General features: G+C 39.8%; 1 protein-coding gene across 7 annotated transcripts in view; it reads right to left on the reverse strand.

Moving 5' to 3' along the window:
• Positions 1-25,303, reverse strand: part of RALYL (RALY RNA binding protein like) — an 885,605-nt gene that overhangs the window by 115,646 nt on the left and 744,656 nt on the right. For all 7 annotated transcript variants that reach the window (XM_069600698.1, XM_069600702.1, XM_069600700.1 and 4 more), the window contains one exon: positions 15,407-15,520. In XM_069600698.1, coding sequence (XP_069456799.1) covers positions 15,407-15,520 — 114 coding nt within the window. The remainder of the gene's footprint in view (positions 1-15,406; positions 15,521-25,303) is intronic.

A 25,303-nucleotide genomic window follows, 5' to 3' on the forward strand; every position in this document is an offset into this window, starting at 1 on the left:
TTCATCCACTCATTAATTTGAAAGCTAAATGAATGGGAGATATTATCTGAGTTGAGAAAAAAGGCTTAATTGATTCATAGGAGTTCAACAGACATATAATCAATATGTGCTTTAGTAATGTGGTCATCACAAATTTTTGTCATTATCACTGGAAAATGTTATAATCACTAAATGGTGATAGGTTTCATGAAAAAAGCACACATGGAAGCTTATCTTGTTCATTAAACTGCTGGTTCACAATAAGCAGTTTTGATCCAGTTACTATATTGCTGAAATAGAAAGAAAGCAACCTATTTTTTAAAATAATTATCTAATTTTACTTCTACTAGAAATGAGTAGCTTAGTAGTAGTTGTAGGCTTTTAGTTTATTCTTAATGTCATAGCAGTCTATTTATCTGCAATTCTTTTTCTACTTATTTTTACTTTTTATTGTGGTTGTATGTGTATGCACGGGTGTGTGCACTTATATCTCTACTACTGAAGTTTCTTTGGGTCAGAAACATTTTTATAGATTTTTGTAACTTGGAGCCTTATGTGCAAATTAAATATTTGTTGAATATATTCCTGTATTTTTATGGAACTAAAAAATGAAAATAAATGCTTGGGCATCAAATTGTTTTCACAGAGTCAAAGTGATTTTTGAATTTGGCACCGTGGTAGCAACAATATAAATTCAGCAAGAAACTAAAAGAAACCTCCTTGCCACATTCTACACAAGAGCCCCACACCGCTAAGGCAAAGTTAACTGTGGAGTGTGAGAGCGTCTCAGAGAAAAGTTGTTCATGGTTATCCTGACAGGTCTTGAGGAGAAAAATAAACTGTGAAGACTTCAGGTGGAGGTGGGCTGCCTTTGAACACTGGTGTCCGGGAGTCCTCACTGACTTTTCAAGTCAGAGTGAGCGTGACCACAACATTTCTTTTCGGAGAAAAGTGAGTTAGTTTTAGATTTTTTAAAAGAATATGTCAGGAGCCAAAAAGTTCACAGCTTGTGCCTAAAAGGTATCTCTCTCTGCTGCTGCTAAGTCACTTCAGTCGTGTCTGACTCTGTGCGACCCCATAGACAGCAGCCCACCAGGCTCCCCCATCCCTGGGATTCTCTAGGCAAGAACACTGGAGTGGGTTGCCATTTCCTTCTCCAATGCATGAAAGTGAAAAGTGAAAGGGAAGTCGCTCAGTCGTGTCCGACTCTTTGAGACCCCATGGACCGAAGCCTACTAGGCTCCTCTGTCCATGGGATTTTCCAGGCAAGAGTACCGGAGTGGGGTGCCATTGCCTTCTCCGAAGGTATCTCTTATATTATATAAATTATGAATTCCAACAGAAAAAAAGTTCATTTTGGCTGCAAGTTAGCAGTCGCTTACAAAGTGCTGACTATGGGACATTCATTACCCTTAGGCACTGAAGCATCCTGAAGGGCAGGCTTATTTCCCATTTCCCAGAGGGAGAAAGTGAGGCATGCGGATGTTCGGGAAGGTGGCCACAATGAGCTGGAATTCCCATCACAGGTTGTCTGACTCCACAGCCTGGGTTGCTTTCTAACATAGCTCAAGAAAAAGGCCTAATTGAACACACTGGGTGAGTGCTGAATCAAAAGCCAGACAATTTTTTTTAGGCCTAATTTTTTTTAAAATTTTAAAATCTCTTATTGAAGTATAATTGGTTTGCAATACTGTTAATCACTGCTGTCCGGCAAAGTGATTCAGTTACACACATATAACACAAGTGTGGCAATATACACTCACAGTCTTTTTTAAGAAGCATTCTTTTCTACCAGGGTTTATCATAGGCTAAAAGTTGGCTTAAAGCTCAGCATTCAGAAAATGAAGATCATGGCATCCGGTCCCATCACTTCATGGGAAATAGATGGGGAAACAGTAGAAACAGTGTCAGACTTTATTTTTTTGGGCTCCAAAATCATGGCAGATGGTGACTGCAGCCATGAAATTAAAAGACGCTTACTCCTTGGAAGAAAAGTTATGACCAACCTAGGTAGCATATTCAAAACCAGAGACATTACTTTGCCGACTAAGGTCCATCTAGTCAAGGCTATGGTTTTTCCTGTGGTCATGTATGGATGTGAGAGTTGGACTGTGAAGAAGGCTGAGCGCCGAAGAATTGATGCTTTTGAACTGTGGCGTTGGAGAAGACTCTTGAGAGTCCCTTGGACTGCAAGGAGATCCAACCAGTCCATTCTGAAGGAGGTCAACCCTGGGATTTCTTTGGAAGGAATGATGCTAAGGCTGAAACTCCAGTACTTTGGCCACCTCATGCGAAGAGTTGACTCATTGGAAAAGACTCTGATGCTGGGAGGGATTGGGGGCAGGAGGAGAAGGGGACGACCGAGGATGAGATGGCTGGATGGCATCACAGACTCCATGGATGTGAGTCTGAGTGAACTCCAGGAGATGGTGATGGACAGGGAGGCCTGGCGTGCTGCGATTCATGGAGTCACAAAGAGTCGGACATGACTGAGCGACTGAACTGAACTGATTGAATGTCACTCCTGGGGCGGCAGGGACTACTGCAATGAAGCAGAAGCCTGTTTCTTGGTCCTGTGTATAAAAGCTGACATCTGCTAACCCCACCCTCCCAGCTCACCCTCCCCTAGCCCCAGTTCCCTCGGCAAGCACAAGTCTGCTCTTTATGTCTCTGTCTGAGTCTGTTTCATAGACAGGTTCCTTTGGGTCATATTTTAGAGTCCACATATAAGTGATACCATCTGTTGTTATCTTTCTTTTTCTGACTTACCTCACTTAATACGAAAATCTCTAGTTGCATCCATGTTGCTGCAAATGACATTATTTCGTTGTTTGGGCGGCTGAGTAGTATTTTATTGTGTATCTATCTATCTATCTATCTATCTATCTATCTATCTATCTATCTATATATACACCACATCTTTTTTATCCATTCATCTGTCCATGGACATGCAAGTTGTTTCCATATCTTGGCTATTGTGAGTAGTGTGTCTACAAACATGTGGGTGCACGTACCCCTTGGAATTATAGTTTTGTCCAGATATATGCCGAAGAGTGGGATTGCTGGCTCATGTGTTAATTCCATTTTTAGTTTTCTGAGGAACGTCTATGCTGTTTTCCACAGTGGCTGAACCAACTTATGTTCCTATCAACAGTGTAGGAGGGAGGAACCAGGTAATTTTAAATACAAGAATGAAGAAGTCTGCTTAGGGATACATGTTCAAACTAAGCAATGGCTATCAAAGGAAAAGACGTGCAAGTGACAGGTAAATACTTCTGTTTAAGGAAAAATGCCTCAGGCTCTAAAAAGCCTTAAAAGGAAAGAACTTGATACTGAATTTCAATCTTCATACTCAAATACTTTTCCTGTACATCTCATTCTATTTCAAGACACATATATGATCTAGAAAACAAGTTAAAATTGTTGGGATTTATCTTAGAAGCATTTTTATTAAATTCAGTTTGCTGTAGAGCTATTATCATTAATATAACTCTGAAAATTGGTTGAGTTGGCAATTACATTTTTTGAAATGCTGGCTTAATTGCTAGCTAATTGCTAGCTGAATTGTGCTTAGCAGATGGTTGGAAAGGATGTTGACATAAAACAGTCACATTACTCATCAGAGTCAGCTAGTATCCTGAAACCATTGTTTTTGCATTGGAGTATGAACTATATTTTTTAAAAATTCTGCAACACCTGTATATAATATGAATTTAACTCAATTATTCCAGTAAATATCAATTAGAAAGATGTACATTTTATGACTGGCATTACTAATAATGACATAAATGAGCATTAAGGAAGTTATTCAAGAGGAATGCTTTTAGATTAAAATATTAGTTACATCAGTACATTCTGGGACAAGATGACCTCAAAGTGTTCACAAGAAGCACCCTTGATGGTAGAGGTAACCAAAAATTCAATAAAGTGATTAAAAAATCACTGAGCTACTGTTTGTTTAAATCCCACTAATTTTAAGGAACAGATATTATTTTACTCATTTTATACACTTTTATAAGGACCTTTCCAAATTTTTTACAGCTAGTAAGTCCTGGAAATAAGTTTCTTGTAGGATGCGAACCTGGCTCTGTTAATTTCCAAGACTGGGCCCTTGGATGTTTTAGCAGTATAAATCTATGTGTCCCATGGAAGATGAATTAGGGAGGAAACAAACTAGAATTGGAGAGAGCAGCTAAAAGTTCTTAAAAAACTAAGAAAAAGGCAACAGAGCATGTGAGTGGGCTTGGGTATTGGCAGTACCATTGGAAAAAAGGACAGAAACCGTATAGACTTAATTAGAAGCAGAAGACATTAAGAAGAGGTGGTATAAATGCATGGAAGAATTATACAAAACAGGTCTTCATACCCAGATAACCATGATGGTGTGATCACTAATCTAGAGCCAGACATTTTGGAGTGCAAAATCAAGTGGGCCTTAGGAAGCATCACAATGAACAAATCTAGTGGAGGTGATGGAATTCTAGCTGAGCTATTTCTAATCCTAAAAGATGATGCTGTGAAAGTGCTGCACTCAATAGGCAAGCAAATTTGGAAAACTCAGCAGTGGCCACAGAACTGGAAAAGGTCAGTTTTCATTCCAATCCCAAAGAAAAGCAACGCCAAAGAATGTTCAAGCTACTGCACAATTGCACTCATCTCACACGCTAATGAAGTAATGCTCAAAATTCTCCAAGCCAGGCTTCAACAGTATGTGAACTGAGAACTTCCAGATGTTCAGGCTGGATTTAGAAAAGGCAGAGGAACCAGAGATTAAACTGTCAACATTCACTGGATCATAGAAAAAGCAAGAGAATTCCAGAAAAAATTTCTGGGAAAGCAATAGAAATAGTGACAGACTTAATTTTCTTGGGCTCCAATCACTGCAGATGGTGACTGCAGCCAAGAAATTAAAAGACGCTCCTTGGAAGAAACGTTATGACCAACTTAGACAACATATTAAAAAGCAGAGACATTACTTTGCTGCAAAGGTTTGTATAGTCAAAGCTATTGTTTTTCCAGTAGTCATGTATGGATGTGAGAGTTGGAACCTAAAGAAAGCTGAGCACCGAAGAATTGATGCTTCTGAACTGTGGTGTTGGATAAGACTCTTGAGAGTCCCTTGGACTGCAAGGAGATCCAACAAGCCCATCCTAAAGGATATCATTCCTGAATATTCATTGGAAAGACTGATGCTGACGCTGAAACTCCAATACGTTGGCCACCTGATGCGAAGAGCCGACTCATTAGAAAAGACCCTGATGCTGGGAAAGATTGAAGGCAGGAGGAGAAGGGGATGACAGAGGATGAGATGGTTGGGTGGCATCACTGGCTCAACGGACAAGAGTTTAAGCCAGCTCCAGGAGATGGTGAAGGACAGGGAAGCCTGGCGTGGTGCAGTCCATGGGGTTGCAGAGAGTCAGACACGACTCTCTGAGCGAGTGAACAGCAATCAGAAAATAGAAGGTGTTGAGTAAAAAGATGCCAAAGGTCAGATTTTGCAACGCTAGTCATAGTAGGGTCAGAAGATGATCCTGAGGTTGGCAGTGTGGATGACAGGATTTGTTACATGGTAATGTGACAGAAGTCGGACATGGAAAGAAGTGTGTATTTAGAGGAGAAAGGAGTCCGCTCTGAAAGGCTATGACTGTGCTGTTACAAAGAAAACCTTGCTGTTAGCCTCGGCGTGACTGCTCTTTGACAGCCTTTATTCTGACTATGGTCCTGACTTCCTTTTTCTTAGAGCATTTACTTTAGAATCCTTCCAACTGCGGATTCTTTCTATGCTTCTTTGAAGTGTACATCTTTTTACAAATCTCGCATGTCTTCTAAAGACCTGGAGGCCTCCCTTTGAAATGCAATCATCGGAAAAAGATGGGACGACTCCTGTCTCCTGGTCTCCATGGACCAACAGGAGCCTGACTCATAGACTCAGTCAGCAAACACAGGTGGCCTCATCTTATTGATCAGCCTCCCTACTAATATCCTCCAATACATTTTTATCATTGCACCCTTGCATTTAAAAACCCTCCTGCCTTTTGTTTCAGTAGAGCTCAATTTCCATCCCCTATTGCAATAGTCTTTTTTTTTTTAATTCCAATAGTTTTGACCCTGACCACAGCAGTCTCGAGTGAAGTCTTCCTTGTCATTTTTAATGTGTCCAGTGACACTTATCTGATGGATGTCACAGGATGTTTCCAAGAAGTAGCTGGGAAAGTCCTGATCCATTTGCTAAAGATAACTCAATCTCATCTCCCTCACCCTGTAAATTGGGCTTCTTGAAAACAACTTTTGTAGTTAAATATTTCCACAAGATTTGTTAAGAAAAATAGCAAGTGCCACTTGCTTCACCATTCTCAGCTCTTTAAGGGCTTTGTATTTGCAAAGCTGTTCTGTTAAAAACTTGGCTTTGTTTCCCAAACAGCATGTTTCTATTGCTACCTCTTGATTAAGTTTTATTCATTGTCTACTGACATCAGCCTTGGGAGACTGGAGACTCAGTTCTCTGTCTACAAGTCCCCACTTCCCATCTCCTCAGAGAGCTATACACTAGATTAGATCAATTTTCAGTTTTTGCATAAATTTAACTATGTAAATGCTTTGGGAAGCTAAGCTGTTAGTATATAATGAGTAAATTTTTCTTTCCCAAACAGTATTTTACTTTCTTTGGAGGTAAAAGAAACATCCATTTCCTTTGGGTGTCTGCGTGTTGTTAACTTAATTCTCTACGTGCTTCTATGCCTCTTTGACTTGTACAAATGCTTCTGTAAACTTACCTGCTCCTCAACCACAATGTGTGAGTCTCATCTCAATGAATTCACTTCCCCACCTATTAGCCACTGGACCCATTTCATCCTCTTGACAAAGTCTCTCCCAGAACTTCTGAACTGGTCTCCCTGGACTTAGTTATTTCCAGGTCTCTTTCTTAACTCATATGCTAGGCTCTTCCTCACCATCCTCCTGAGGATTCCCTTTGCCTTCGGTTTCCTTGCTTTGGGAAAATCATGCTTTTCCCTTTTAGAGTTTAACTCCTTGCTTTGGGAGTTAGGTATAGAACTACAGCCTGCAAATATTCTTCTCTCAGAATTTTTAGGGCATGTTTTCATTGCCTTCTAGCTTTTAGTGTGGCTGCTGAAAACCCCGTTGGCATTCTGATTCCTGCTTCTTTATATAAAACATTTTCTGTCTCTTTTCCTTGCTGTCTCTCTGGGAGCTTGTAGGATCTTCTCTTTGGCCCCATGTTCTGAGATGTCGCCGTTTCTTGCTTTGATGTGCACCAGTTACAGGCACTCAGGGGTCCTTTCAGTCTTGTTGGCTATGTTCTTCAGTTTTGGTTAACTTTTTCCCTGAAAAACTTTTTTTGGATGATCCTTCTCCTCTTTCTTTCCGAAGCCCTGTTTTTTAGATATTTATCCAGTAATTTCCATACCCTTCCCTTCCTATTTCCCATCTGTAGTTTCTTTTGTATTGTCTGGGAGAATTTCCTGAAATTTGTCTTTCAATTCTGCGTTATTGATTTGTGCTATCATATGTTAATTTCTGAAACCACTTTCATCTGCCTTTCAAATACTGAGTTTTAATCTTGTGCTCTTATTTCATGAATGTAATGTCTTCTCTTTCTCTCTGAGGGTGTTAACCAGCAACCGGTTCACTGTTTTATTTGGAAGTTTCATTCTTCCTGCTCAATCTGATTCCTCCGTTTTTTTTTTTTTTTGTTGTTGTTGTTGTTTTTGGTTCTTTGTCTCTTCTCTTTTGGTATTTGCTTTTAATGTTAAATGCTTTCTGCCATCTGGTGAACCTTGTCTGCTCATATTAACAGTATTAAAATATGGATGGACAGTTTTGTAAGAATAACAGGATCTTGTTTCTGCAGGGTGATACTGTTTCCTTGGCTTGTACCCATGCCAATGTCTTTAAATCTTTTTTCTTAAGCTGCTCATATTCCCAATTAAAACCTCTTCCAGTGGCCTACCAGTAGTCTGGAAGGGGAAAAGAATTCTTGGAATTTCTAGAGTAACTGTGTAAACTTATATTTTTCTCCCTGTTAAAAACTGCCTTCAAATTTGTTAGTTGTCTATTACATCTGAAATTTGTTGTTTTCACTTTCCTAGAGGAAACTTCTTAGGGCTTCTAGTGGACCAGGAAGAGTTAGGAATGGTGACATAGAAATCTGTTTCCTAACAGACTTTTAGCCATTTATACCCTCTTTTCCATAGGAATATGATAGCTTTGATCCTGAGCCTTTTGGGAGTTCTGCGGTTAAAACTGGATTCATTTCTAGGATGTGTTAAGTCAGGCAGAGTTCTCCATCAGCTTTCCAGCTTCTAAAATTTTGTTCTCATTCTCTTTTATGTCTAAGAATTTTCTTATTTAAAACCTAGACATTATTTTAATGCAGTATCAGGAGGGAGCAGAGTTTAATTCACGTGTGCAGTTCAATATCAGTAACCAGACACAAGACCAATGTAACCCAAAGTCTAAGTGATAGCAGTCGGGTATTCAGAACAGAACCAGTAGTCACATTATAGGCTGCAGCATCAGATTACCTCTGGAGCGACATTTTCCACTCTGAGGACCACAGCGTGCAGTTGATAAACTAGAATGACCAGAGAAGGGGGACGGCAGTGGTTCAAGATCCAACACTAAAGTACAGGAGAAGCAGCTGAAAGAGTTACTGATATTTATCCAGAGTCGACAAAGGTCTGTTTAGTCAAGGATATGGTTTTTCCAGTGGTCATGTATGGATGTGAGAGTGGGACCATAAAGAAAGCTGAGTGCCATTCAATTCACGCTTTTTAACTGTGGTGTTGGAGAAGACTCTTGAGAGTCCCTTGGACCACAAGTAGATCCAACCAGTCCATCCTAAAGGATATCAGCCCTGAATATTCATTGGAAAGACTGATGCTGAAGCTGAAACTCCAATACTTTGGACAACTGATGCAAACTACTGACTAATTAGAAAAGACCCTGATGCCAGGAAAGACTGAAGGCAGGAGGAGAAGGGGATGACAGAGGATGAGATGGTTGATGGCATCACTGACTTGGTGGACATGAGTTTGAACAAGCTCCAGGGGTTGGTGATGGACAGGGAAGCCTGGCGTGCTGCAGTGCATGGGGGTCACAAAGAGTCGGACACAACTGAGCAACTGAACCAAACTGATTCAGAGAAGAGAAGGCTTCAAAGTTCTTTGACAAAAATTTGAATGCAACTAAGTTGAGTGTCTCTGGCCACTTATACAGACTTCCTATTCAGAAGTTTTGGAAGAGTTACAATACCACAACTCTTTTATGTATTTAATTGGCCATTATATTCACAAGAAATTAGACACTCAGCTTGGTTTCAGAGGGCATAAAAGGACACACAAACCAAATGCAAACAAAGTTTATTTCAGCTCAGTATAAGGAGCACTGATGCATAAATATGTGGCATTTGTTTGTAATATTCTAATTTTTGGACATTATTTTTTTTAATCTACACTTTTTACCAAATATATTCAGTTCAGTCACTCAGTCATGTCTGACTCTTTGTGACCCCATGAACTGTAGCATGTCAGGGCTCCCTGTCCATCACCAATTTCCAGAGCTTGCTCAAACTCATATCAGTCGAGTCAGTGATGCCATCCAACCATCTCATCCTCTGTCATCCCCTTCTCCTCCTGCCCTGAATATTTCCCATCATGAGGGTCTTTTCAAATGAGTCAGCTCTTCACATAAGGTGGCCAAAGTACTGGAGTTTCAGGTTCAACATCAGTCCTTCCAATGAACACCCAGGACTGATTTCTTTTAGGATGGACTGGTTGGATCTCCTTGCAGTCCAAGGGACTCTCAAGAGTCTTCTCCAACACCACAGTTCAAAAGCATCAATTCTTCAGCACTTAGTTTTATTTATAGTCCAATTCTCACATCCATACCTGACTACTGGGAAAACCATACCTTTGACTAGACAGACCTTTTTCGGGAAAGCAATGTCTCTGCTTTGTAATATCCTGTCTAGGTTGGTCATAGTTTTTCTTCCAAGGAGTAAGCGTCTTTTTATTTCATGGCTGCAGTCACCATCTGCAGTGATTTTGGAGCCCCCCCAAATAAAGTCTGTCACTGTTTCCATTGTTTCTCCATGTGTTTGCCATGGAGTGATGGGACTGGATGCCATGATCTTAATTTTTTGAATCCTGAGCTTTAAGCCAACTCTTTCACTCTCTTCTTTCACTTTCATCAAGAGGCTCTTTAGTTCCTCTTCACTTTCTGCCATAATGGTGGTGTCAACTGTGTGTCTGAGGTTATTGATATTTCTCCTAGCAATCTTGATTCCAGCTTGTGTTTCATCCAGCCCAGAATCTCTCATGATGTATTCTGCATATAAGTTAAATAAGCAGGGTGACAATATACAGCCTTGACGTACTCCTTTCCCAATTTGGAACCAGTTTGTTGTTCCATGTCCAGGTATAACGGTTGCTGCTTGGCATGCATACTGATGTCTTCAGTTCATTCAGTTCAGTTGCTCAGTTGTGTCCAATTCTTTGCAATCCCATGAATCGCAGCATGCCAGGCCTCCCTGTCCATCTCCCGGAGTTCACTCAAACTCACGGCCATCGAGTCAGTGATGCCATCTAGCCATCTCATCCTGTCGTTCTCTTCTCCTCTTGCCCCCAATCCCTCCCAGCATCAGGGTCTTTTCCAATGAGTCAATTCTTCGCATGAGGTGGCCAAAGAATTGGAGTTTCAGCTTTAGCATCATTCCTTCCAAAGAAATCCCAGGGCTGATCTCCTTTAGAATGGACTGGTTGGATCTCCTTGCAGTCCAAGGGGCTCTCCAGAGTCTTCTCCAGCACCACAGTTCAAAAGCATCAATTCTTCAGCACTCAGCTTTCTTTACACTCCAATTCTCACATCCATACATGACCATTGGAAAACCATAGCCTTGACTACATGGACCTTTGTTGGCAAAGTAATGTTAGGAAGCAAGTAAATTGGTCTGGTATTCCTATCTCTAAGAATTTTCCACAGTTTGTTGTGATCCACATCGTCAAACACTTTAGAGCAGTCAATGAAACAGAGATAGATTTCTTTATGGAACTCTCCTGCTTTTTCTGTGATCCAATGGATGTTGGTAATTTGATCTCTACTTTCTCTGCCTTTCCTAAATCCAGCTTGAACATCTAGAAGTTCACAGTTCACGTACTGTTGAAGCCTGGCGTGGAGAATTTTGAGCATTACCTTACTAGTGTGTGAGATGAGAGTAACTATGCGGTAGTTTGAGCATTCTTTGGCATTGCCTTTCTTTGGGATTGGAACCAAAACTGACCTTTTTCAGTCCTTGGCGCTGCTGAGCTTTCCAGATTTGCTGGCATATTAAGTGCAGCACTTTCACAGCATCCTCTTTTAGAACTGAAATAGCTCAACTAGAATTCCATCACCTCCACTAGCTTTGTTCATAAGTGATGCTTCCTAAGGCCCATTTGACTTTGCATTCCAGGATGTCTGGCTCTAGGTGAGTGATCATACCATCTTGATTATCTGGGTCATGAAGATCTTTTTGTATAGTTCTGTGTATTCTTGCCACCTCTTCTTAATATCTCTTGCTTCTGTTAGGCCCATACCATTTCTATCTTTTATCAAGCCTATCTTGCATGAAATGTTCCTTGGTGTCCATAATTTTCTTGAAGAGATCTCTAGTCTTTCCCATTCTATTGTTTTCCTCTATTCCTCTGCATTGATCTCTGAGGAAGGCTTTCTTATTTCTCCTTGCTATGCTTTGGAACTCTGCATTCAAATGGGTGTATCTTTCCTTTCCTCCTTTGTCTTCAGCTTCTCGTCTTTTCTCAGCTATTTGTAAGGCCTCCTCAGACATCCATTTTGCCTTTTTTCATATACCAAACGTACAGGCAGGATGAACTTATCCTACGGGACTGAAGTGTGACCTCTCTAATGGTCAGCTTTAATGGGTAGGACAGGCTAGCTATTTTCATTGGAATTGTCCAAGTGAGTCTGACAGGTCACACATGAGGCCTACCACTGAGAATAAAGTTGAATTAAAGAATGCCTAATTGCCTTTTCATATCAGAGAGTCTTTGCAGGGAATTTGATTTTTTTTAAGAGGTCACTGTCCATCGTATGGTGTTGTCTTTAGTTTTACTTCGGTCTCCTTTTACCTTTTACGATCACTTTGCATCACTATGTAAACCACACATAAACTGTACTCTTCGTATCAATTTATGTCAATTTATGACTCTCTTTTAAAAGGATCATCTAGAAAGGACAATTGGAGGCCAAACTGATATGTGTTATTTGTTGTTTATAATAATCCATAGTCACCATATTCCAGAGCAATGTTATTTGAATTATTCAAGTAGCAAAAAAATAACACTTGCAGAGTGGATTCATATTAATCATGATTTAAAAGCTAGACCATATGTTTGAGGCCATAATCCCTTCCTCTGATTTTCATTTGTGGGGCCTGAGACCTAGAGAAGTTAAATGACTTGCTAAATCATGCCTCGTGCATAGTACACAGTGCTTGAAGATTTAGAAAAGTTAGTGAAAACATGACCTTGTTCTGAGGAAGTTCATATCTTCAAAGGAAGAGACAGGATACCGTGCAAACATCTATTACCAGCAATTTAAGGCATAAAAAATCCAAAATGATGTCATTATAACCTCATTACAATTACTCCTGATAGCTTAGGATTTCATACAAAAAAGAAAAAAATGATCCTATGAAACTTGAACTCAGGACAAGTTCCATGCTGTGTGGCTTTATCCTGCATGTAACCCTCCATCTCTGCTGCCACTATCCTAAGCTGGAAATTTTCATCATCAGATGGAATAAGTTGGAAATGTGAGGTCTATAAAAGAGCAATAGTGAAGAGTGAATGTTAACTACTGAATAACTGGCCTGCAACCAAATAAACAATAAAATGAGTATCCCCTTAAATTCTGTAAGGAGGTATCAGGCACTTAAAAAGATTTAAAATATTTCTCTCCACTTTCTATCATGTAGTACAGATACCATGCAACCCTGATTTCTTTTCATGAAAAAAATTTAGAAAGTGATCATCTTAACTCCATAAATATGAATATTGTTCAGGAGACAATTACTAAGAGAATGAAATTACAAATTAAATAATTCCATTTTCTTCCTACATGTTCAAGTAGGAAAGACAGAAATATCAAAGGCTTAAGCCTATCATTTTAAAGATAACTGCCTTGTGACTGGGAAAGTTGAAACACATACAAAAATAAGGTGACAGCCTTTCATGAAAAGAAAATTCAAGCTTTGAATTTTAGTGTCATGTTTATAGATGATCTTCTAAGAAGATATACGGAAGGTATTTTTCATTGCAGGAAACTGGAAGTTATAATATGATGGAATAAGGATCACATTTTTCTCTTTGAGGTGATTTATATTTAAATGAGTTCTCCATAATCCTTTAAACTGAAGTGCAAATTGGTTATCAAAGTCCTTTGCTGTAAGGGTTGTTTTACATAATAACGAATTTCACAGAAGTTCCTCAAAGGGAAACATTGATTTAGGCAACATCAGGATATTTCAGTTCTGGCAACGGTTTAGATTAGTGCCATAGACAGCAGATAAAAAACTTTCGGAAATCTAAATTTCTCCATTAAGAAGTATAGGCAGCGTATCTTTTCTCAATAGAAAATGTGACAGAAATTTGTAATAAAAATGATCTTATTTTGTCTATTATTTATCATTTCTCCTCCACACTAACTCGATAAAAGTTAATGAGAATCTAGGTACCTGGCTTATGATTTAAAAAACTGGTGTCAGGGAAGTAAGAAGTATTTGTTTCCCTATATATGCTTACATTTCTATGGACACTAAATGGCTCCAGTTATGAAGCATTTATTCTGGGCTACTAAGTAACTTACATTTGCTACTTGACTCCCTTCTCGCAAGGTCAGGTAGCCAGCCATTACTGGCCTCATCTGATAAACGAGAAAATGGAGGCGAGGTGGCGTGTGAGGATTTGAACCACAGTACACCTCTCTCATCCATTAGGCTCGACACCCCCTCAACACCGGCTTCATTTCTGAACCCTGCGTCACTAATCACCGGAAGGTCGGTGCTGGTCCCCTGCCCAGTGTCACGGGCAACAAACAGGCTGGATCTCATCACCGGTTGTTACCTAGGGAGCCTCACTGCAGGCAGATCCTGAGCGGAACCTGAGGCTGATACCTCAGAGGAGGCACTCCTTTCCCTCACCAGACCTGGCTTGGAGACTCTAGGTCTATCACCAACCATTCATGTGGTCATGGAAAAGTCACTTTACTTCCTCAGGCCTTCCTTTTCTCATCTGCAAAATGAGAAAGCTGGATTCGATGAGCGGTTTTCAAAACTGTCTTGCTTAATTTTGAAAAGCGAAGCTCTTTCAGCCAATGAAATCTTATGATGAATTTCAACGTATAAAAGAGACGCAGCTGGAGCCACACTATTTGGAGAAAGGGCTGGGTTTGGAGGAGTCATGAGTCCCTCTATCTCCCAGGTCTTCTTTCAGCCCTCAGCTCATTTTCAAGGAGCTTCTGAGACATCAAAGACCTAGCAGAATGCAATTTGCAATGTACGCTCTAGCTCATCTCCAAGTTTACGCCAGTTCTGTTTAAAATGTGTAATTTTACAACTCTCGGTTGCCATATTAAAGGGTATTAGACTAGGGAACTCAAATTGGCACTCTGTAGCCACCTAGAGGGGTGGGATGGGGTGGGAGGGCGGTTCCAGAAGGAGGGGACACATGCGTACCTGTGGCTGATTCATGTTGATGTATGGCAGAAGCCAGCACAATATTGTAAAGCAATTATCCTCCAGTTAAAAATAAATAAATAAATAAAGAGTATTAGCATGGAACTAGGGTCAGGGCTAATATTTCAAAGAGAAGACATTAAGCTAAAGAATCAAGTCAAATGAAATGGCCTTGGGTGGCCAGGCATATCGTTGATACTGACATCCTGAAACTGAGTTCTGAAGTTTTGTGGAGTTGTAGCAGTTCAAGAGTGGGACTTTACAAACATGGCTTCTGAAATCTGTTCAATTTTGCTGCAGTTAATTTAATGAAATATGAATATAATTTTAGCCCTGATAGACTATTCCATTTACTGATTTAATTTTCTTAAAGGTCACTTGATATTGAGATATAAACCTTTAATATAATCCAACTGTTACTTATTAGCATCAAAATACTTTTCCTTTCCCTCTCTCTTTTAAAAAATATGAATTTTAGGCAACTTGGCTCATCTTCTTTAAAAAGGAAAAATCAGATTCCATCATTACAGTTCTAAGTTTAAAGATGATGTGTGTGCATCTGCTAAACACTGTTAGACTCAGCCAGCGTGCCTGAACCTGCTCTGTCTTGGTGACTGACAGGGTGTGAGTGGTTTGATTCCAACACGTCTGCGGCCACAGCTCTTTTTCACTTACCAGCCTCCGCCTTCTGCTGCTTCTCAATCTTCTCCAGGCGCCCTAGCAAGGAGTCAATTTTAGTTTTGATCTGGGTTAATTCTTTCTTGATTGTCTGCAACTCGTCTGATTTCACTGGAGAGGGGAGAAGGGAAAGAATGCAATAGAATGTCAAATGCACCATGACCCGAGTAGAACATAACCCAGAGACACTCTAAATTTCCTCCACACTCTGTCACATTCCACAGGACACCTCTCAGTCTTATCTGTTTCTCGTTGCTTCCAGGACCCTGGAATACACAAGCAGTGGTTCTCGGCATTTGACCCTGAATCTTTTCACCAAAGGTTATGCAGTGGGACAGAAGAATCTGGAAATGATTTTTGCAATAACTAAATGATACTGAATTCGGTTCTGGCAAATGATAGGGTAAGTCTGTTCTATCAGATGGATTCAGATTGAGAAACGGTTAAATCATGACAGGTATGTTAATACTGCTTTGAGGAACTATGTTGCAATATATGTTTCAGCAGTCAGTGATAGTTTTAATCCAGGTCCCTGATGATGGACTGAAATCGGGGCATAACATTTATCCTCTAAAGAAAAATCTTTAACGCTAGAGAACTCTCTCCAACTTGCTGGACTTTTGGTATTTTCTTTTTTAAAAATTGCAGCAGTGGGTTGAACATGCCTCTTTTTAAGCCCTGTGGCTGGAAGGAAAAGAAATTCACTGAAGTTCCCACTGGTATTTTCAACAGTAGCAGTTCTTCTTCGAGGTTTTGGATGTTTAGTGGGACTAATTAAAAATGGGATCAACACAAGATTGACTATTTTTAATTTTGCCAAGTAAGGATGTTAAAAATAACAGCAAACATTCTACTATCAATAATAATAACAATTATTTTATAAAGAGATAGACTTAAGAAAAGGTCAGTTTCCTATTTAAGGACAATCGTTTCAATGAAAATTGCTTATGTTTATGAAAAATTCACTGCCTTGTTCTTATTTTCTCATTTCTCTGAGAATCACTGGAAACTCTGCCATGAACCCTCAGTAATAAGATCAAAGATTTTTAAAACTATAACTCTAGAAGAGCTATACTTGTCTATGAGCTTTCATTAAGTGAGTTTTTGGGTGCCCATGCCTCAGTGGAGAGCTGGGCTTCAATATCTGGGGTGAGGATTTTGATGTTAGTCTACTATCCATCTCTTTCACTGTTCCTTTCAAGTTTATAATAATCTCGGCTGGATATTCCTAAAGAAATTGAGTGTTTAGTTTGAGTCTTTAGTCTTCAGGAAGTTTTGTAAGTAATAAAAAACTAAATGCAATATATGTTTGCTTGAAACAGAGCTACCTGTCAGCTAAGGCATATGATATAAGCTATATGATAAAGTATGCATCAATGTACATTAATTCCTCACCAGACTTTCTCCAATATAAACATGAAAAAAATTTCTATTATAAAATAAGAAACTTTCCATAACAAGAAAATTTTGATTTATGATCTAAAGTAATTTACAAAATAAAAACTGGAAGAATAAGTGACCCTGTAGAGAGTTTTTATTATGAAGAACCAGATTGAAAGGAGAACACAGTTTAAAATAGAGAATTACTCCTACGTCAATGATTTCCAAGACATCAAAGTGCCATTGTTGAATCTCGACTAAATTTGAAAATCATCATCTGTCAAAACTGCAAATTGACTCTGCTTTGAAGAATGGTTTTAATTTCCTTTGATGGAAGCATGTCATGTAGTTTTACTTAAATCTATCAAACATGATAGAAACTATTTTGTCTTAAAACATTAGATGTTGGGCCAAGAGAAATAGGACTGTGGCTGGAGATTAATAGAATATATATTTTCAGTAAGTGGGGTCACTCCTCAGCCCAGAAATGAGGTTCACTAATTATCTCCTTAAAAAAGACATAAACAAATAAATCACTAATATCCCACTTAATAGAATGTCTTTTAAGATTGGAGTGATATTACTACAAAATTTGGGATTACTTAGTTAAGACGATTCAAGCTTAGATAAAACTAATGATGTAACCTGTCTTCTCCTCCCTGTCCCTATCCGGGAATTCCGAATCAGCCTTCAGCCCTGTGCAAATATCCCAGCTCCACTCTTGGGATGGTGAGCAGCAGATGCTCGTTAAAGTCTTGCAAATTGGGGCCTAGAAAATCTTGGCTGCTTCTTGAGCGACTGGGAAAGCTGTTGGCTTCGTGCCCTTCAGGGCTCTGCTCGGGAGAAAGCTGCCCACTCACCTGGCCTGAAGTCCTGGAGCTTCCTCTTTCAGTGGGGTTATCTGTAGGTGCGGTCTGGGTCTGGGCTGCTGTATCTGGTTTCCACATGATGCTCCTGAGACAAGCCATCTCTGTGTCCAATATGCCTTTGTCTGTAATCTTTTCTGCCTTGTTCTACTTTGGGAGGTGGGGCTCCTGTTAAGAATGTTTCTACTGAACCTGGGATTAAGCTCCTGCTTGTTTTTCCTTACTCTGCCAAAATAGATGTATATTTTACAACTACAGATTTCCAAATCTAAAATTTTAAAAATTTTGCAACTTAGATGTCAGACATATTTTGAAAACTTATAGTCAGTTCAGAATTGAGGAGTCTTAGGTGTAAAGCATCCCTGTCCATTTTCCTTTCTTTTTTTACCTCTTTCTTTTCCTGTCCATTTCCATTGAACTCTTAATTGGGTTTCTGCTTTTAGTTCATGTCGCCTCTTAAATAGTGAATGCAAAGTCATATATATAAAAGCCATAAATCCTCTCTATTGAAAACTTCTAGAATGTCCCAATTTCTATAGAAGAAAGACCAAAAGCACAAAGAAAGCTGAGCACCAAGGAATTGATGCTTTCGAACTGTGGTATTGGAGAAGGCTCTTGAGAGTCCCTTGGACTGCAAGGAGATCCAACCAGTCCATCCTAAATGAAATCAGTCCTGAATATTCATTGGAAGGACTGATGCTGAAGCTGAAGCTCCAATACTTCGGCCACCTGATGTGAAGAACCAACTCATTGGAAAAGACCCTGATGCTGGGAAAGATTGAAGGCAGGAGGAGAAGGGGATGACAGAGGATGAGATGGTTGGATGACATCACCAACTCGATGGACATGAGTCTGAGTAAAATCCGGGAGTTGGCGATAGACAGGGAGGCCTGGCTCACTGTGGTTCATGGGGTTGTAACGAGTCAGACACTACTGACCGACTGAACTGAACTGAACACATTCACCATTCTTCAAACTGGTCTTCAGGGTCTGCTCTAAAGTATGTTTCCAGGTATATATTCCATTGTTTATGAAAGCAATGTCATTTGAACAGAATAACTTAATGCTTGAGCTAATAGTGTGTGCAACCAGATAGGCTGATTTGCATCTATGTTTATTGGAGAATCACTTGTAATTACTAAGATTCAGGTTCCTTATCTTTAACTTCCACCCTTTACCCTAAAGACTTGTTATAAGAATTTAATGAAACAGTGTACATAAAGCACTTAGCATCATGACCAGAATATCATCAAGCAAAATACCTGATAGAAGCAGAAAATACTATTACTATTATTTACATACCTTTTCCAGCAGAGAGTCTTTCTTTTCTCTATTATGTCTATCTGCTTTTTGGAGCTTAGTTTTAATTTTACCTCCCCTATTAATTCTTCTTAGTTCAGCCCACTGGAAGGTGGATTTCTCATCTGCAATCTATTTAACAGCATGTCACATTTACTGCTAGACACTGTTAGGACCAAACTGGAGCCAGGACAGGCTCTAAGGCCTGAGGTTTAGTCTCTAGGAAGGCTGAGGCACTGGAAACTCCAGCAGGCAGTGTAGCTCGACCAATCAGAAAAATCCCTGTAGCCCCTCGCCCATGCCAAACCCGAGCCAATCCAGATAGGGATGCGAGGTTTAAAAGTCCCGCATATGCATATGGTTTAACCAATCAGCTATGCTGTTACAGGAACAAAGAACCGTCTGTATAAAAGTAGATGTGATTCAGAGCTCGGGGCTCTTGTCAGATTCCACTGTGCTGGATGAGACTTGGGCCCTAACTCGAGCTAGCAATAAACCCCTTTATGCTTTTGCATTGCTGTGGACATCTTATTCTCTCAGTTTTGGGGACTCGGACTCTGGGCACAACATTTGGGGGCTCGTCCGGGATCCCTTTAACTGGGAAGAATAACACTCTCCCGGTAGAAGGGGTTTCCTCACTAGGAGGAGAGATCTCTGAACACCAGTGTTTTCTGGTTAAGTCCAGCGTAAGGCCGAGGCCCAGCATCGTGCTGGGGAGGCTGCTGGCTCTGTTTTCTGGTTAAGTCCAGCGTAAGGCCGAGGCCTGGCATTGTGCTGGGGAGGCGGCTGGCTCTGTGGACGTCCTGCCGGTAAGATACTCTCAAGGGGAGAAAAAGGTTAAAAAAGGGGGGCCCGGGAAGACCTAGTACTGTGTTTTTGGCTGATGTACATCTTTTGTCTGTTTGTTGCGTCTGTGTGAGTGCCGGCACTGTCTCTGCTCTTTGTGTGCTCATTTGGTCTCCTGTGTTTTTCTCTGTAATCATGGGACAAACAACTTCTACTCCTTTGTCTCTTATGACTGACCACTTCTCTGATTTTAAGTCTAGAGCACAGAATCTATCGGTGCTGGTGAAGAAGAAAAAATTAATAACTTTTTGCAGCGCAGAATGGCCGACCTTCCATGTAGGCTGGCCCTCAGAAGGCACCTTTGACTTGGGAACTGTACACCAAGTCCGAGATATCATCTTCCCACTGTGGATCGGACACCCTGACCAAGCCTCCCCCCTTCCTTGGGTAAAACCTTTTTTGCTTCAACAGGGATTTTCTATCCCTCAGGTGTTGGCGACACATGTAAGAAAGAACCCAAAGAATCTCAAGGAGCCTGAACCAACAGCGCCACTATATACCCCGTCTTGCAGGGGGAATTGTTAGGGGAAGCACACTGATTGAGACCGCCCCACCCTGGCCAGGCACCATAGTAACCATTTGCATGAGTTGTTTTATGACAGGGGATCCTGATAAAGAATATGGAACTAATAAGCCTCCACCAACCGGAAGAGTTCAGGAAAGGTTTAAAGGAGATACCGCCTGTACATTGTGAACCATGCGGCGGAACAGTTCTCCTGGGTTTCCTTACCCTGCTGCTCTCCACCCGGGTGCCCTTTCCCAATAAAATATCTTGCTTTGTCAGCACATATGTCTCCTCGGACAATTCATTTCCGAGTGTTAGGCAAGAGCCCAGTTTTGGGCCCTAGAAGGGGTCCCTCTTCCTGCAACAAATGGTGACTCTGGTGGGACTCTTCTTCGCCGAGACTGACATCCTGACCACTCGGGGAACTCAGGGGCCAGCTTGCCTGCCAATGGACCAGACCCAGTGGCCGCAACTGGGACCCTTTTGTCCCTGGTCTCCTCCTGATGCGGACAACTGGCCAGAGTGCCCCAACCGGTAAGAAACAAGAGACTTTATTGATCTCTCACTCCTTCTCTCTCTCTCTTTCCTCTCCTTAACCCTTCCTATCCTTCCCTGTTTTTCTAGTCCCCTGGTCCTGGATGTAGAAATCTGGTCGAAGGGCCCTAAGCCTGAGCTGAGGATTGGAGACTGATCACCTCCTCTTGGCAGAAAACTCGAATTCTGGTTCTGATTTCTGGTAGGGCCGAGTTCCAGTCCTCCCTCCTCTGGAAGCCCAGGGAAAAGTCCCGTAATGCCTGGGTATCTGTAGGTGGCAGGAGACGTCTGTAAGGCCACCCCTTTTGCCCCCTCTCCCGCCTCCTCCCCCTTCTTCTTTCAACCTGGCTTCCTTTCCTCCCTTAAAATCTTTGATGTTACGGAAAGGCTTGGTGGGCTACAGTCCACAGGTCGCAAACAGTCTGATACGACTGAGCGACTTCACCTTCACTTTGATGAAGACTGCCGGGTTTATATGTGTTTGTGTTTTAACTCTGTGATCTGTGTTGTGGTTTTTGATGGCCATTTTGCTTTGTCTGGCCACCGTGTGGTCTAGACCTGCCGCCATTTGTTAGAACTTGATTTTCCCTCCCTGTGCCTTGAAACCAGGGCTCTCAGAAACGATTATCTAGACCATCTCTTACTCCTGACACTGAAAAAAAAAAGGACTTGAAGCTAGATCTTGCACTGTGTCTGTCTAAATATGTCTTGGTATGTCTCTGTCTCTGGGTAATATTTTTGAGGTTAATTTGTATATGAAATCTATTTATCTGGCTTAAAAAAAGGTAAGCACTTACAAATCAAGTAATTCTAAATTAAACAATAAATTCCAGGTTCAGGTGAACTGGAAAATATTCAATGTTAAATACCTGATATTAATGTTTGTTTGTTGACCTATTTAAAATAGACATGTCTTAGAGTAATTAACGTTAAAAAAATATTTTCATTGTACCTAGGTTTAATATAAGTTAAATATTATATCTGTTACAAGTTTGTCAACAAGAAAATTACCTCAAGTAAAAAAAAAAAAACTTCAAAAAAATGTAAATGAGATATGAGCTTTTAGATAAACTCTATTAAGAATAATTATGCTTTAGGAATGTCTGTCTGAAATAGTCTGTCCAAATTGGGGTAACTTAAATTGGGTTGTGCTAAACTAAGTGATGGAAGTTCACTGACTAGCTAGCTCATTTCCAAATGGAGTAAGATTTTAAAACATTTATTACTGAACATTAGTTTCCTCTTACAAAGAAGCTAAAGAAATTTGAGACTGTTAATGACTAAAAATAAGCTGGTGCAAAAACTTGAATTTGGCTTTTCTCTCTGTTAAAAGGACACACTTTCTTCAGATGTTAAACTGCATTTGACAATAGATTTAAGTTTATTTGGCTCTTAAATGGTCTGTTCTGTATTTGCCTCTGAAATCCCATATTGTTACTTTGGCTGAGTGAATAGCTATTGTTTCACAGTGACCTATAGTCCCATCTGACTAAGTGCTCGAAACCTTTCTGATATTTGTTGACAAAACTTCCTAAATCATTCTAGGAAGCCCTTTTGGCTTCTAGCTAACTTTGGGAGGCTTCAGAGGGCCCCTGAAGCATCCCAAAGAGAGATATTAAACTGTGTTTATTTGGTTGGTTAAATTACATGGAAAAGATTATCAGATGAGTAATAAATCTGCTCATGTTATAATGTATGGTAAAATAACTAATACAGATATCCTAAAAGTTATATGGAGTTCTTAACATTCTGATATGTCCTGGTATTTTAATGAAAAACCTGATGACTTCACAAAAGTTAGCAAAAGGACTGAATGAACCAGCGAATATGCTTATAACTTTTATGGTTTCTATCTGAAAAATTATGGGTTTAAATCTTATGTTTTCAGGGAGTAAAAAAAAATCTTCCTCTCAAACTAATTATGACAATACTTTGGTAAAATTAAACGTTATAAACAAAACAATTATATTTTCTATCTGACTCCTCCAAAAATTGGAAGTTCTTAGGTTTCCAGTAAGTTTATCAAATGAGTTAGGAAGGTTATCTCACGGATACAAAAATCTCAAGAAATGTTTGAGACCTTAAAAAGGAAAAAATTCACCTAGAATTGTTAGGCAAAATCTGTGATAAGACTTTGGTGTGAGATTCCCAGCCTTGTTTTATTTTAAAAGTTCAGTCTGAGACTCTATAAATGTTTCAGCAAAATAAAAAGCCTATGATTAATTATGGTTATAAAAATCATCAGACCAAAATCAGTGAGAACAGACCTATTTTGCAAACAAACTAGCCTTAATTTGGTTATATTTAATAAAAATAAGGGTAACTTTAAAAAAAAAGATACTTGAAAACGTTAAATCCCAGTTTGTTAATGGAGGTCTGCATCTAGTAAGACTCATCTGTTAGATAGTTCTTTGCTGTTATGTGATGTTAATGTAAAATTTAATTAAATTCTTGAAAAACACCCTAAGTTTGTTTCTGAAGCTTATCTCAGTAATCTATCTTTGGATGAAGATCAGATGCCTCATGACCTGCAACCAAGACTGGAAAAAGACATAATTTAAGGGACTGTCTCCAACATGGATGGAAGGACTTTTTTTATCAGGAGAAACTACACTACACCAGGATGAGAAGATGACGATATCAGAGGTAGACAGCTTCCCCAAGATGCTGGACCTGACTCGTATGATCATTTATGTTTTCTTGACTTCTTAGACCTTTGCATATAAGTCAAGTGCTTTTCTATCATAGGCCTGATCCTATGCTAGTTTTAAAAAAATCAATCCAATTGTTGGGTTTGTGGCCAATTACCTGTGTCTAGTTCTGGGTTACCTTGGTAAATTTCTCTACTACCAGACTCTAACTGGCTGGCCCTGAGAAAATTTACTTAAAATTTATAGTCATTTTCAGGTCACTATGGTATTACTAGATAGGATTCCCTCACCGGGCCAATTAATAATGCCTGCTCTGACTCTGGCTATAAATTTGAGCTTTTTTTCTATTACCCAAGCTCAATCAGAACAAAAAAAGTTTCCGCGAAGGAGGGGAAAATCTCCTACAATTATGAGATGGATTTATATAGATAATACCAGGCTACAGTAATTTAGGTTTAAAGTCTCCTCTATGTTAAAGAAAAAAAATTTTTTTAAATCATACTAAAGATAATCAGTCTAGTAACACTAAAAAACTGGGCTATGTGCCTTATAAATGGTGCCAACATGTAATTTCTCTGAAAGATAAAGATTCTACAGGGCAGACTAAGTCAGTGACCTGAAGATATACTGGGCTACATCTAATGGAAGTTCTTAGCATAAGTCTATGTTATTTGTATTTCACCTGTTTTACAAAATTGCTGTTTCTTACACTGTCCAGTATGTGTGTGAGGCCTCTAATAAAACAATATATAGTCCCGTATGAGATCAATGATGGTAACAGTGTAACTCTAGATATGGCAAGAAGCAACAAGAAGGAATATTTTCCTGGACCAAAAAGCTAGTAAGACAGGTGGTCCAAAAAATTTTGGATACTGTTTTATGGCCTAGTCCAGTAACAGCACATTGAGTGGTCTGTTTACCTGAAAATGGACCCTCTCAGCACCATGGGATAAAATGGTCATGAACTGCCCCGCTCATAATCATGATCAAGTTTATGAGCAAAGTGGGGCTCTGCCAACTGAAGACTGACACTCGCCATCTGCATCTATGAAGATTACACCATGGCCGCTGCAACTGCCGACTTTAAACGCCCCTGAAAGGAGTTCAGGGTGAAAATCAGGAATGAGGCACTCTGTGCTCTGAAAAAAACTGGCAGAACAGGCCTTCAGATAGTTAGATCTTCTCAGGAAAAGATTTTATGAGTCCCAATTCTTGCATCTTCTCATACCTAGAGAAACACTGACATCATTAATGGTAAAATCTGCTTTGGCTATTAAGGAAAAGTTTACAATTAAAAGTCAAAATAGAGTAGGTATGGTTCAGATATCCTGGAAAATAACTAAGCGATGCTATGGGTATACTTTCAGATTAGACCTTGTATTGTTAAACACTTGAGTTTTCTGAGTCGTGTCAGGCTTGGATGCCACCATTTTCAAAACAATGTCTGCTGGAAGCTAGTAACCTTACTTTTTATAAAACTAGGCAACTGGCTACATGGCTACAAGTCTCCCTGAAGTGCCAGGTCCAGACTGGGTTTCAGGCCTATTCTTAAAAAAAAAAAAAAAAGAGAGAGATTTATTTTGTCTACTAAATTCCAGTTATCACTTCTCCAACTACTTCTAATTGGGTCTGTTACACCAAAATGGCAAACCAAGGGATTAGGATTTTAATCATACAAGACTCAGATCTAAAACTTGGAACTCAGAAATACTTCCAATTCAGGGTCTATACTCCAAGCTGGGGCAGTCCTATGCCCCATTTTGACAGGAAGTTATCACAGTCATAGTTGCCTAGTTCCCTAAAATTAAAACTG

Source organism: Ovis canadensis, chromosome 9 (assembly GCF_042477335.2).
Source record: "Ovis canadensis isolate MfBH-ARS-UI-01 breed Bighorn chromosome 9, ARS-UI_OviCan_v2, whole genome shotgun sequence".
Lineage (NCBI taxonomy): Eukaryota > Metazoa > Chordata > Mammalia > Artiodactyla > Bovidae > Ovis > Ovis canadensis.